This window comes from Falco punctatus (assembly GCF_963210335.1).
Source record: "Falco punctatus genome assembly, chromosome: 3".
NCBI classification, from domain to species: domain Eukaryota; kingdom Metazoa; phylum Chordata; class Aves; order Falconiformes; family Falconidae; genus Falco; species Falco punctatus.
The window spans coordinates 78996583-79009685 of record NC_137582.1 but is presented as its reverse complement, the minus strand read 5'-3'; the positions used below and the strand labels follow the sequence as shown (position 1 = coordinate 79009685).

The following is a 13103-nucleotide window of genomic DNA, read 5'->3' as shown; positions in this document are numbered from 1 at the left end:
TCGCCGAAAGGCGCGCCTTGCATTTCAAGCAGCCCCGGCGCTGCAGGAACCAGTTGTTTGGGACCCCGAGGCTGCGGCGACGCTGTCAGCACCATGGACAGATCGCGCGGGGCTGCCCCCTGCGCCCGCTGCCAGCCATCCCCTGCTGCTGCCCGCTGCCCCCGCCCCCCGCCCCCTGCTCCCTGCCCGCCGCCCCCCGCCCGCCGCCCCCTGCTCCCTGCTCCCTGCCCGCCGCCCCCTGCTCCCTGCCCGCTGTTCCCCGCCGATAGCTCCCCGCCAGCTTTGTGAGTCTGTGCCGGGCTGCGCTTGGCGCTGCGATGGGGGAGTGTGCTGGCAGTATTCCCCTCCACAACCCCACACTGCTCACAGGCACTGACCAGGAGGCGATGGAACGAACAAACAAACAAACAAACAAACAAAAAACCAAACTTACAAGCCCCCAACACCCAAAATGCACAGTCCTTTCGTCAGTTCAACTCGGTGACTAGCAATCGCTGAATGGTGGGGGCAGGGGTGACAGAAAAAGGGACACCGTGAATTATAAAGCTAGTGGCTTTGCTAAGTATCTGTTGTCAAGCCCAAATATAAGGGGAAAAAGAAGTAATACTAGGTACTAAATTATCCTACCAAATCCAGATTAGCTTGGAAGACTGGGGAAAGAAAGAGGAGAGGACACAACAAGCAATATTTCCTTCACATCATAATATGCACTAGTCAATCTGTAACAATGCATAACAGAAAGCAACATTGCAGGGTCTTTCCAAATTTTCCTCTTCTTGAAACACAGGTTTTATTTATTGTATTGTTTGTCTGTAGTCCCCCTCACTTGACTATCATGTTTCATTATGTTACACAATTTTAAAGTGAGTTATAGCAAAGAATTAGAAGAAAGTAAAGACAAAGACTTAAATACTGGTGCCCTGGACTATGTCCTTTAGCATTAGTTTTCAAATCTAGCAGTGGTACACTGAAATGGACAGATCCTGTTTTTTAAAGGACTGGGATACAAAGGTGAAGGTTAGTTCTAGGAAGTGTCTGCCGGGACTCAGAAACAGAAGATGCATTGCTTCTTGGTCCGATTATGCAAGAAGAGGTTTTCAGAAAGAGTAACTAACTCAGGTAAAGCCTTTGAAATGGGCATTTTGATGAGTGGTCATAAGCCGCACCTCAGAAGAGTGCCTGTTCCAACAGCTGCTCCATCCAGCTGTGGAAGGTTTAACAATTTACATGTTTCCAGCTCAGCCCTACAAAATGCAATAAATCAGTCTGGGTTTTTTCCCCTTCTTCCAAATTGGTCTTGCACAAAATCCCTCAGTGAGTCTGGTGAAATACTGCATTCTGCCCACGGGTATTTGGACCTAATTACATGAAACTTTACTAGTGCATGGGAGCAACCAGGAGGCTCTATAGCATTTCCCATGAGCAGAGCACAGAGTGCAAAGAAGGTGGATTTGTGCATAAGGGAGGAAAGTCATACCTGAGTCTGAGAGAACCTGAGGAACATAATGTGGGGAAACTGTAAAAACAGAAAAGAGGGTGAATGAGAAAAGAAAGCAGAGAAATGAACTTAAAAAAGGACAACACAAAAATCAGAGAATAAACAATAAGTAGGTAACAGGAGATCCCAACATGTTATGTGTTTGTTTTGCAGCAAAATTCACTGAGTTTCCCCGAAATGTCACGGCCACTGAAGGGCAGAATGTGGAGATGTCTTGTGCTTTCCAGAGTGGCTCTGCTTCAGTGTACCTCGAAATCCAGTGGTGGTTCCTGCGGGCAGCTGAGGACCAAGAGGCTGGAGCTGAGGTTACAGGCACTCAGGTACTGATTCTCTGCCATGGGGTCCCCAAACCACACGGGAGTGCCACAGGAGAAGGGGTGGAGAGGAAGGGAGGAAAGGAGAGAAAGGTGGAGGAGAGGGAGAGAGCAGAGGGAGGTTCTGGTTCTCCCCAGGGACTTAATATTGAGCATGAAATAACAGCAGAGGAACCTGCAGAGAAAAATGCCCACCCTGTCACTCTCAGGATGCAGCTAGGGACATTCACAAAATCAGACAGATTTCCAAACCGTAATTCCCCCACCCTCCCACCCCCATTCCCCCTTTGGAAAGCAGATGTTCAGAGACTGCTTCTTGTGGGAATATGATATTTCCCAAATGGCAAGTTCCTACACGTGCCCACCAATTTACAGCTGGTGCAGTGGAGCGAGCTGGCAGCCCTAATTCCGCACGCAGCTGCCACAGTGGGGCACACGCTTGGAGGGGGGAGCGGGGTGTGTGTGTGTGTGTGTGTGTGTGTGTGCGTGTAATCCAGTGCCCCAAAGGAAAAAAACATAAAAGCATTCATACCGCAGCGCAGTCTCAGCCCTCCGAGCGGGACAGAGGGGGCCATGTCGTTCGCACTGCCACCCAGGCGTGCCCCTCCCCGCCTCCGCTGCCACCCCCGCGCTGGCCTCGGCGCTCAGCCACCCCAGGAGCAGCCCGGCGGCGGGTGCGCGGGACGATGCCTCCGCCGCGGTGGGGCCGCTCCTGGCCCGGCCGCCTCTGCCCGGCACGGCCCGCAGGTGGCACACGCGGCGCAGCCCTGCGCGGCGCTCCGCCGGCGGCGCGGCCGGGAGCGGGGCGGGAGCGGGGCTCCCTCGGCGGCGGCGGGGCGGGGGCCGGCGACCCACGGTGGCGCTCCTTTCCCTGCAGGTGGAGCTCTTGCCCGAGCGGGACCTGGACAGCGACGGCACCAAGATCAGCGTAAGTGGCGCCGCACGGCGCGGGCGGCCCCGCCGGCCGGGCGGGTTGCTCCAGGCCAGAGCCCATCCTGGGCGCGGCCGCCGCGGAGCGGGCAGGGCGGAGCGCGGCGAGGCTGCCCCCCCACACCCCCTCCGCACGCCCTCCCCACCCGCACCGCAAGCTGAAGCGGGCAAGCAGCCGGCGGCCCGCAGCTCCTTCCCCGCTGTGGCCCGGCAGAGGGTGCCGAGGCAGCCCAGCCCCACGCAGCCGACACCCCTGGGCACCCCCGGGCAGCGCGGCACCGGGCAGGCCAGGCCCAGGCGCCAGCCCCCGGCAGGCTCCGCTCCCACCCGCTGGAGCAGGCAGCCGCGCCCGGCCTCGCCCCTCTTGGTTTCCTGTACCCCGGGCAACTGCTGAGCCTGTCTTAGCCCTCCAAAGCTGGTTTTAAGGCTGAAATGTGGCTGTGAAGCTGCACTTCCCCTCAGTGGGGTGTGCAACTGTTTAAACGGGTGCTTTCCCAGGTTCATATCTGCTGGCAGGAAAATTAAAAAAAAAAAAAAAAAAAAAAAAAAAAAAAAAAAAAAGAGCTCAGAAAGTCTTTGGACAAGACTTCCCTGTTGGGAGGAATCTCCACTCTTGGCCACTGAGATCCCTTCTTAGAGAAGTGGGGTTCTGACACCAAATCTGCCATTTGGAGATCCAGCCAGAAAGTTGTCTCAACAAAATGACAAGCAACATTGCCCCAGCCCTGCTCCAGGGGCAGGTTGCCCTCCTCAGCAGACCCGTGTCCCGAGTCAGGCACAGATGCAGCCCATGCCCTCAGGAGTTCAGAGCCTCCTCCTTCCACGTCCCAAGAAATGTATCCTGGTGGGGTCATGGTGCGGTGCTCACTGCAGTGGAAAGACACAAATATGTAGCAGATACTGCAGCATAAGTATCCCTTATGTACCCAAAGGGGTTTTCCCTTTCTCAGACAATCCCTTCAGAAGTGCCTTTTTAGCTGCAGCCAAGGCTGTAAGTGCCAGCCAAGCTTAAAAACAGCAACACAGAGGTGAATAAGTTCTGTTAAATCCTCTACTCTGCTGCTTTTTGATGCCTACAAATAACTAACCAAGTAATTGCATCAGGTCAAAGTGCAGCTAGGTATAGCTGAAAGACATTTATAAATGATAATGCAGATACATTATATTCAAAATTATACATATTTTAGCCATACTTACATTTCCAATGATACTTCTCATCATACACTATAAATGGTTTGTGTCATGGACCACATCTTCAGTTACATTTGTAGACTGCCTTACAAACGAAGCGCACATGTGGTCTTTGGATACTGTTCCACCAGACATAGTGCTAGCAGACACTTCATTCCTTAGCAATGCTGACTGATCGCAAATCCCCATAGTAATTCGTAACATCTGTGGCACAGTATAGGTTGTAAAGCTTGTCCCATCTTTCAAGTTTAAAATCGCTTTCTCTCATTATGTATGATAATAATTCATGGTGGGGTATTTATACAGTGTTTTTATAAGCTTCTATAAAACATTTGATATTTGCAATTAAAAAAAAAAAAGTCAACATCAGGTTGACACTCTAAATACACTTGTTACAAAAGTAGCCTTCCTTTTCTTTCTTGAAGGCACACACAGAGTGTCCATTAGTACTACTGGAAAGTATCTTCATGAAGAGGAGAGAAACTTTTTAAGTGCATTTAGTAAACTGTGTAAAGAAATGGTAAATATATTACACATGGTTTTAAACTGTGCTGAAATACACCAATTGTATTGGTTTGAAATGATAATCAGGCATAAATTGGAAGCATGCATATGTCCTGACTGCAACAATTTCTAAATTTCAAATGCAAAACTGAAAACAAAATCTGTTTTTTATTAATGTTATGCAATATTGTTAATTTTGCAGATATTGCATGGGAGCAAATGAAGGCAGAATATGACCTACAGATGGTCTTTCCATTCAAATGAAACTTCTTTAATGCTTTTGCTGAATAGGAACTGTTCAGTAGAGATGTATTATTGAACATGGTTTAAATAACTATCCAGCACCTTCTGTGTAATTAATATTGCATATATCAATATAGGCACACATACATAAAATATATATAAAGAAAATATGCAATCCATGCTTTCAACTCAGTTTGCTAATTATAAATTCAGAGCTGGATACAACACGATAGGCTGTAAGGTCCATCCAGTACCTTAAAGCAATAATGTATTCCCTAGTATTGCTATTCTATTTATCAGAGGCGGAATAGGTGCTTTGCTAACACTGGTGACTACAGCATGCCAAGCTATCACAAGCAATGTGTTGTATGATCACCAGTAACACGTGCCTAGTTTCAATTGAATAGTTCTCCATTTTTGCGATCTACCATGTATTCGTCACCCTGATTTTTTCTCTTTGCCTGTCACTGATGTGACATAAAGCAACATTTGCATCCGTGTTTATGTAATGGCGGAAGTAAACCAGGAGTTTTGAAGTTCAGGAGAGCTGAAGCTTTCTGTTCCACTGAATCCCTTTTAGTTGGCTTCCTGTGGGGCAACAGATACTAATCCAGATAGAGAGTAATAGCCAATTAATTAAATATAAATTCTATGAAGCAATGAACATACAGAAAGGAATCTGTGTTAACTTTCCTAAAGCATCTTAATACCCATGACACATTTCTGGATGAGTAATTTACTCATGTGTGGTTTAATTATTTGAGAAAAAAATATGTTACCCTCAAATATTAAAAGCAATTAAAAATAAAACAGGAGTCTTATTTTATCTGAAGACTTTTAAAACAATCTTGAATATGTGCTACAGAAATTATATATGACTTCTAATAAGTACACACTTATACAAATGAGAGAAAAGGAACTGCCTGACCAAGATGTATTGATGGTTCATAAACAAAAAAAAATACCAAAGGTTTGGACACTCCTGAGGGAGACAAATTGAATGTCAAATAGACAGTTTCCATGTAGTGAAGTCTACAAGATAATCTAATAAATTTTTATTAAAGGAGTTTAAATATTGGCAAACATCTTCAACAAAATTGTTAATGGTCTAGTTCAAAAACTGAATTATTCAATAAAGCCAACTAATTGGAAAGGTTTAACCAATTAAGTGCACAGATATTAGATTTATGCAAGAAAGCTAATTAAGACTGTTTATGATCTTAAGCAATTAATTGGAATGATTATGGTAGTTTGGGTTGTTTGTCTGAGGATAATTAGCATTTCAGACAAAACCGTCTAAACAGTTTAGGAAAGAAGATGTCAGAAATCCTCGTAGATACAAATAATCATGCTCATCCTCATTGCAACTTCCCTGCAGTAAGCACAGTTGCACCACTGATTAATTTGGCACTACATCGGCAGAGTCTTCCCAGAGGAAGAATAATACCTGACAGCATGTTTTTTCGTTTGTTTGTTTGTTTGTTTTTCCTGGTGAATTTGCAGACAGTGAAAGTACAAGGGAATGACATCTCCCACAAGCTGCAGATTTCAAAAGTAAGGAAAAAGGATGAAGGCTTGTATGAGTGCAGGGTGACCGATGCCAACTATGGAGACCTTCAGGAATACAAGGCCCAGGCATTTCTGAAAGTCAATGCTAACAGCCACTCTCGGCGAATGCAAGCCTTTGAGGCATCTCCAATGTGGTTGCAAGACATGAAACCTCGCAAAAACATCTCTGCAGCTGTTCCAAGTAGCATCCATAACTCTGCCAATCAGCGTGTGCATGCCACCTCCAGCCCTGAAGCAGCAGCCAAAATCCCCAAACAAAGTCCACAATCAGGTATGGTAAAGCATTTTGAGCTTTCATTTGATTGCTTGCCAGCATGTAAAAGGAGGCTAACTCAACAAGGTAACCAGGAATTGTGACTAGGAAGAGTGTGGTGCTCATTTATTCCTCCTCCTTTCTGGCTTTATTCCTCCTGCTATCTCCTTACTTCCTAAAAGCTGAAGAATGAGTTTCTGGGCAGAAGAAGCAAAAAGCCCTACATTCCTATACATGGATTTTAACTCTACTGGTTTTATCCACCTAAGGTTAGCTCTCTAATCAAAGCTTAACTTTCCCTGTAGTGTGTGTGGAGAGAGGAGTGCATGTCAGTGAACAGCTGCCTCATTTTAAGATGGCTCTGTATGATAAATTAAATAAAACAACCATCCAGAAGTGTTTCTTCCTAAGTTAATTTACACCAGTCACCTAACTTTTATGTCTCTATCATTTGGTGGAATTAAATCTACTTCTAGCCTCAGTCCTATTTCATAAGGAACTTGACTTCTAAACCTAAGCAGACCTTAGATACACTAGATTGTTTTTCTGTTGTGTAGGTTTTAGAAAGATCTTGGGTTTGTCAGAGAATGTGAGTTTGTCATCTTCAGATGCCTGACCACCAGCTATGAATCAAGCATTAATAGCAACACCTCAAATGTCTGTCACGTAAAAATTAATATAATACACATTTTGTTTGGGATATTTTGTACAGCACTGTATAAATAACCTATGAGCAATATCAGTCTGCATTTTCTACACTGATACCGTAAAATTCATAGTTATGCAAAGGTACATGAATATACAGGGGGTGCAGCTGTTGACCACTATATGATGGCAATAGAGAGATGGAGAGGATAAAAAACTGAGACGTTGCAAATGACCAAAGATTTTCTGGATAACAAACTGTGGAAGTTTAAAGGTTTCTGGGTTGCTTCTGTTTACAGTGAGGGCCCAAAGTAAGGCAAAAAATCACAACCTAGCTTAAAATATGTAATGGAAGCTAACCTAGTTTATTCTGATGCATCATTTTTCTCCTAGCAAATGCCATGTCATCCAAACCAAAACTGGGAATACAACAAATTTCATAGCACACCTATTGTGAAATCACCTTCATGCTATTACAAAAACCTATTGATAAGGGAAATACATTTCATTATAGACCAGAACACTCTGATTATTCATAAGAAAATTGTTACTGCTATTAGAAAAGATGATGCACATACTGCCACCATTCAACTGCTGTATAAATTTTTTAAAATTTATTTAAAAGTTACATTCAGTTCCCTTTTCCTGAAATGAAGCCACTTTTTTAGGTCTTCCAAAAAAGTTTAAGCTGTTAGAAGAAAAGAGATATTTCAACTGATTTTAAATCATCATTCTACCATGGCTTTTCTTTCACATAAATGTAAATATCACTTAGTTTTCCATTGGACTTATACATTTCAAAGTAGCAGACTTGTCCACAAAGTGAAAACTCCGGTTTCTGTTCAGTTCTATGTGAAATTAATTAAAATAGCCACAAGTTTATGAAATACATAGCTACACACTACACTGCATTGCAGCCAAAATGTGCACACAACGGCTAATTCACTAAATCACTTTGGTTATATCCAAATTGCACCTATAATATTTTTTATGTCTTCAGTCCAAGCAATGTCTTGCCTGATTACTGGACACGTGTTATTTGAGACCTAGTAGATTGTTACATTGAAAGATCCTTGTTAAAAAAAAAAGGGGGGGGGGAAGGGGGAAGCGCATACTTTATCTCTAATTTTTTGCTTGAGCAAAGATTGCTACACATTCAGTACAGTCAATCCCAGTTATAAAATAATTTTTAAAATAAACAGATTAAAAGATAGTTTAGTTAATTAATTTGTTTTATGATGAAGCACAGATTAATGCTGTATTCATCAGAGGTGAAACTCATCTACTAAAGAAACAAGGAGTATACCAAGAATCCATATTAGGCTTTATTTCAATTTAATTGTCGCTTGCTACACAGTAATTACTGGTGATATTTTTGATGAGCATCAGTTTAACTCTTGAGAACTAAGATTTACTTTCCTTTACTTGGGAAAATCTGGGCCTGATTTTCCAGCTACCATGAGATCTGGATTTTCAGTCCATTTTACACTCATTCTGCACCAATAGAAATACCCATGGTAGCTCAAGACATTGGGGAGGTTTAGCTTTATGTAACTTCGAGGAGCAACTTCAGCTGAGGAAGGAGAGATGTCAGTTTTGAGACCTCAGAAAAGCAGAAAAGAGGTGTCATATACAGTAATAGCTTTTCTTTTTATGATATCAAATCAACACAATATCCTTATACTGTCAAACGAGAAACTCTTCCTTTCTTCAACATCATGCTAACTATACATGCATGCACAAGACTGCTGTGTGCTTACATTACATGTAAGAAATGTATCCAGCTTAGCTCACAGAAACATGGTTGAATACAAACTTATCGTTATTAACCCCACGTTTCTATTTGAAACACAGGGGGTGATTGCATTGTGTTTGTTAATGTTGAGTAATCCATTGACTTCAGCAACACTGTTTGAAGAGAGAAACACTTAATTGTAGGTAGTTGTATCAAATATTCTCCAATATTAAAAAGCCTGCGCATAGTTATTGGTAAGCAATGGATTTTACTGCCTTGCTCACAGACTATTGAAAAATATTTTTACAGCAGAGGGAAACATGACACTGCAAAATTACTGGGAAATCTGTATTCAGCTATTTCTAAGTAATTCAGCTAATATAAGAAAGATTGACTGTGATTATATGAACATTTTGTACCCAGAATTTATTTTTGAAAGGTAGATAGCACTCTACTTAACTCCTTCTATCCTGAAGCACAGTGAAAAGTTTCATTTATTTCTTAACAACAGATGTTTAATAGGTAGCTCTAGAAAAGCAGTTTACAGTCAATGCCATTTAAAAAAATATCAGCATTTCCCAACTGAACAGATATTTCTGCCATTCTCCTCTTTTACTCAAAAGTATGAATATCTGTGATAACTATGAGAGAGCTATATAGCCAGGGCTGACAAATTAAAGTGATGTGAGGTCCATTCAGCATTTTGCACTGCTCTGAAAAATGCTTTATGAGTGTAAAAAAGATACTTGTTATTGTTAGTGTAATGGAGATTCAATATAGGAAGAAAGAGCTAAAGAGAATTATCTCCCACATCAATCTTCAGCTAAGATACTTGGAAGCACCAGACTTCTACCTCAAAGTCAAAAAGGTCAGGAGAGGAAAAGTCAAAGCTAACACAGATTGACCCTTTCGTTTCATATTCATAGGCTGCAGCAAATTAAGTAAACCTTCACAGCTTAACAGGAATCTGTGTAATTTAGAAAGCTAATCTGCATATATCCAGAAAATGTTCTGTGTAGGTGGAGTGACAGACATTTTTTCTCTGCGTAATTCCTAATAATGTAACTTACTCCAGAGGTAAAAAGTACAGTTATCACAGAGCCTTTTAACTATAAGCAGTGTTGCAATTAACTGAGGTTCAAGAGCTGCAATGAATTCAGGTAAAAGGAAGTTAAATATTTTACAGGCTGCACCAAATCTCACTGTTTTATGGATATAAATCTAGACAAACTCTCCTACCTGCATTCAAGTCACTCAACATTTATAGCAAGAAAAAAGGTCTACAGAATGTCATATGCCAAGAATGTGTGTATGCCCCAAACCTTTCCTGTTCTCCCAATGCTTTGCTAAAGCACTCAAAGCCATTGTTGCTTTTCAAACTCAAGATTGGGCTCAGAGAACACAAGAAGGAACAGCTACAAGTGAAGAAGTGACATTAGGTCCTCTTTCTGCTTACATACAGACTCTGAACATCTCTAGCAACTTTTTGTTCTTTCGTGAAGTAAATTCACTATTAACCTAACTACATGCTGAAAATGTTCCTGTGATGATGACAGAGTTGCAGTGAGTGACCTGAAAATGAGCCCAAAGGAGAAGGCAGTCCTTACCTAAGATGGAACGACCTGGATTCTTGGCATCATAAATCAAACTGAGAAGCTGATTATCAGGTGTGAATGCAAAAGAAGAAGAAGAAAACATATTTCTTCAGTCAGCTGATGCTGATAAACTGATGACAGTCCTTCCAATCTCCCTTTCTATCTACAGATTCCAGGAATCTGTTATTATCAACTTATTGTAAGCAAAGATTTTATGTCCAGTTTGGAATCTTCCGCAATTTAAACAAAGTTCTGTGGTTGTTTTGGGTAGGGATTCTTTTTTATCTTTCTTTCTTCTTTCTTTTTGTTTTGTTTTGGTTTTGTTTTTGGTTTTTTTTCCTTTTATTTATGTTACATCTCTTTTTGAAGTGAAGGGACAAAAAGTCTACTTTAGTCTCTATCAAGATGACAGCCAATGTTACTACTTTCTTCACAAAGAGAAAGACTTTGGCTTTTGTGGCTACTGTTCTAGAAACTGTGAGAATCCAAAAGGCTGGCACCCACCAACCATTACTGTGACTGTTGAACAGCAAAAAGTCAATCTCTGTTTCCTTAGGACTACATTAAAAGGAAAGCCAAAGGAGAGTTTTGTTCCTGTTCTGAAACTTACTCAGCCATTCTCAGAAATTCTTGCAAAAAGATGATGCAAGGAATATCCCATTTTACACCTGTATACACTACAGTCTCTGTTTTTTCTTTAAACTTATACTTTGTTTCCCTCTGAAACAAAGCCACTCCACTTTTTTTAGCTTCTCTGAAATAATGAAATAAATTCTAACCATGTTAATTGAGGTAGCCCTATTAGCCAGTTAGTTGTTGACCTTGAAACTGTAAGCATCTTCTGAGAAGTGCTAATCATCTCCAAATAAATTCATTGACAAAACAAGATCTTAACACACCTAAATCCCTTTTTTATAGGCCAGGAATTCCAATGCAGAATGAACTCACTGCTGCCTTATGTTTCTTTCCAAAAACCTACATTTTGATTTCTTGTATGTGAATACTTAATGATAGAACCAAATGTATACAAGTATTTAAACTCCTGTTCCTAGTAGTGCTTAGTCCAACTGAAGCCAGTAATAAACAAACTGGTTTTGGTGGATCTGCAGTTCTAACTCCTGTCACAAGCAAAACAGTATCTACTTTTTGTAACCATCCCTCACTGCCACTGTAGATTGCTGAATCTACATCACTGTTGCCTTTCTATTAATTTCTATTCCTCTTACAAAAACACAGATTCAGGAACTAAGAAAAAGCACTTGCCAATGTATATGTGCTCATTTTTGTTATTCTACAAGTTTTAGCAGTTGTTCAATCCCACATGCCTGTGTCCATGCCAGACTGTGTACTGGGCATGCTTAGATTCAAACATATCCTCTCTGAAATCAGAGGTGTTATTTGCGTCCTTAGTTATGCCCATGGTTAAGCATTAATACTGAATCATAGAAGAAAATCACGGTCTTCTTAAATATGTTGAGATAATAATGGGTTCTGTCCTTAAACATATATCTCCACTGTAACTCATATTTCTGTAAGAGTGCTGGTATTTGGAAAGAAACATTAAATAACTGTACAGGTTATATGCATGAAAACATGGAAAACTGTCTTTGGATGGTGCACTACATATTTGCCTCCTATGAAGCCAACCCAGAAACAGTGAGGACAGACTAATTTTGCTCTTTCTCCATCTCAGTTATTGTTGTATGTATACTGAGATCTTTCCTATCTTTTGGTAAACTTAGCAGTATATTTTGCTGTCTGTCTGCCTTTGCTACATCTGCACTTAATCACATCTCTTCCTTTCTTTTAGCTATTTAAATATGAACCTTTCATACTCACCTCAGCTTTAGAACAAACTGATATATAAAGATCTGGCAGGGGAACCCACAGGAGTGTCCTGAGTAGCAGAATCACACTAGTTTTGTTCTACCTGCTTGACCTAAATTCCTTTGGTAATTTAACCACTGGAAAGATAAGCCACACAGTTAGTAAAGAAGAAAAGAAAGAAAGAAAAGGAAAACACAGTGGGGGAAAAAAGCTGTTTATGAGTTGTTTGTCAGCTCACTCAAATTGCTTTTCATTGCTACACAATCAGGCAGTTTGCACTGGGTCATCTGAGATTGCAGCATATGTGACAGGGCCTGCTCTTTGAATTAACTGATGAGATTTCGTTGCTTCAGAACATAACCCATTTGTTACTTGACACATATACAGCAAAGCAGAGGACATTTTAGCTTGTTTCCAATGAGAAGCAGGAAGTTTCCCGTCTATGGTGCATTACAAAATTTCTTTTGATTACAAAAATTCTTTGCATCACTTAAAATTAAAAAGAACGAGTACAATTATCTACTGGTTGGAATGCATACAACTCTGCTGAAACCAAAAGAATGGCATTCATTTACAATAGCAGAAAATTTGGCTCAAGTATGAGGATGAAGATTAATTCTCTTCTACTCATAAAATGAGAGTTATTTATAAGAAGAATCTAAGCTTTACCCTGCTTGTACCATGCAAAGAAGTTTAGGACAGTGAAGATGTCTGGGGGCAGAATGAAGGGAAGGAAAATACCTGAAAACTGCTATTTTCAGCTTATTCAGATTTGGAGGGTAGGGTGAGGGGTTGGAGG

The 13103-nt window shown here is 41.5% G+C and overlaps 1 protein-coding gene across 8 annotated transcripts in view; it reads left to right on the top strand.

Moving 5' to 3' along the window:
- Nucleotides 1–13103, top strand: part of VSTM2A (V-set and transmembrane domain containing 2A) — a 76511-nt gene that overhangs the window by 46730 nt on the left and 16678 nt on the right. For 7 of the 8 annotated variants that reach the window (XM_080380020.1, XM_080380016.1, XM_080380019.1 and 4 more), the window contains 3 exons: nucleotides 1652–1818; nucleotides 2690–2740; nucleotides 6184–6520. In XM_080380020.1, coding sequence (XP_080236146.1) covers nucleotides 1652–1818; nucleotides 2690–2740; nucleotides 6184–6520 — 555 coding nt within the window. The remainder of the gene's footprint in view (nucleotides 1–1651; nucleotides 1819–2689; nucleotides 2741–6183; nucleotides 6521–13103) is intronic. The other variant, XM_080380021.1, reaches the window with a different exon arrangement.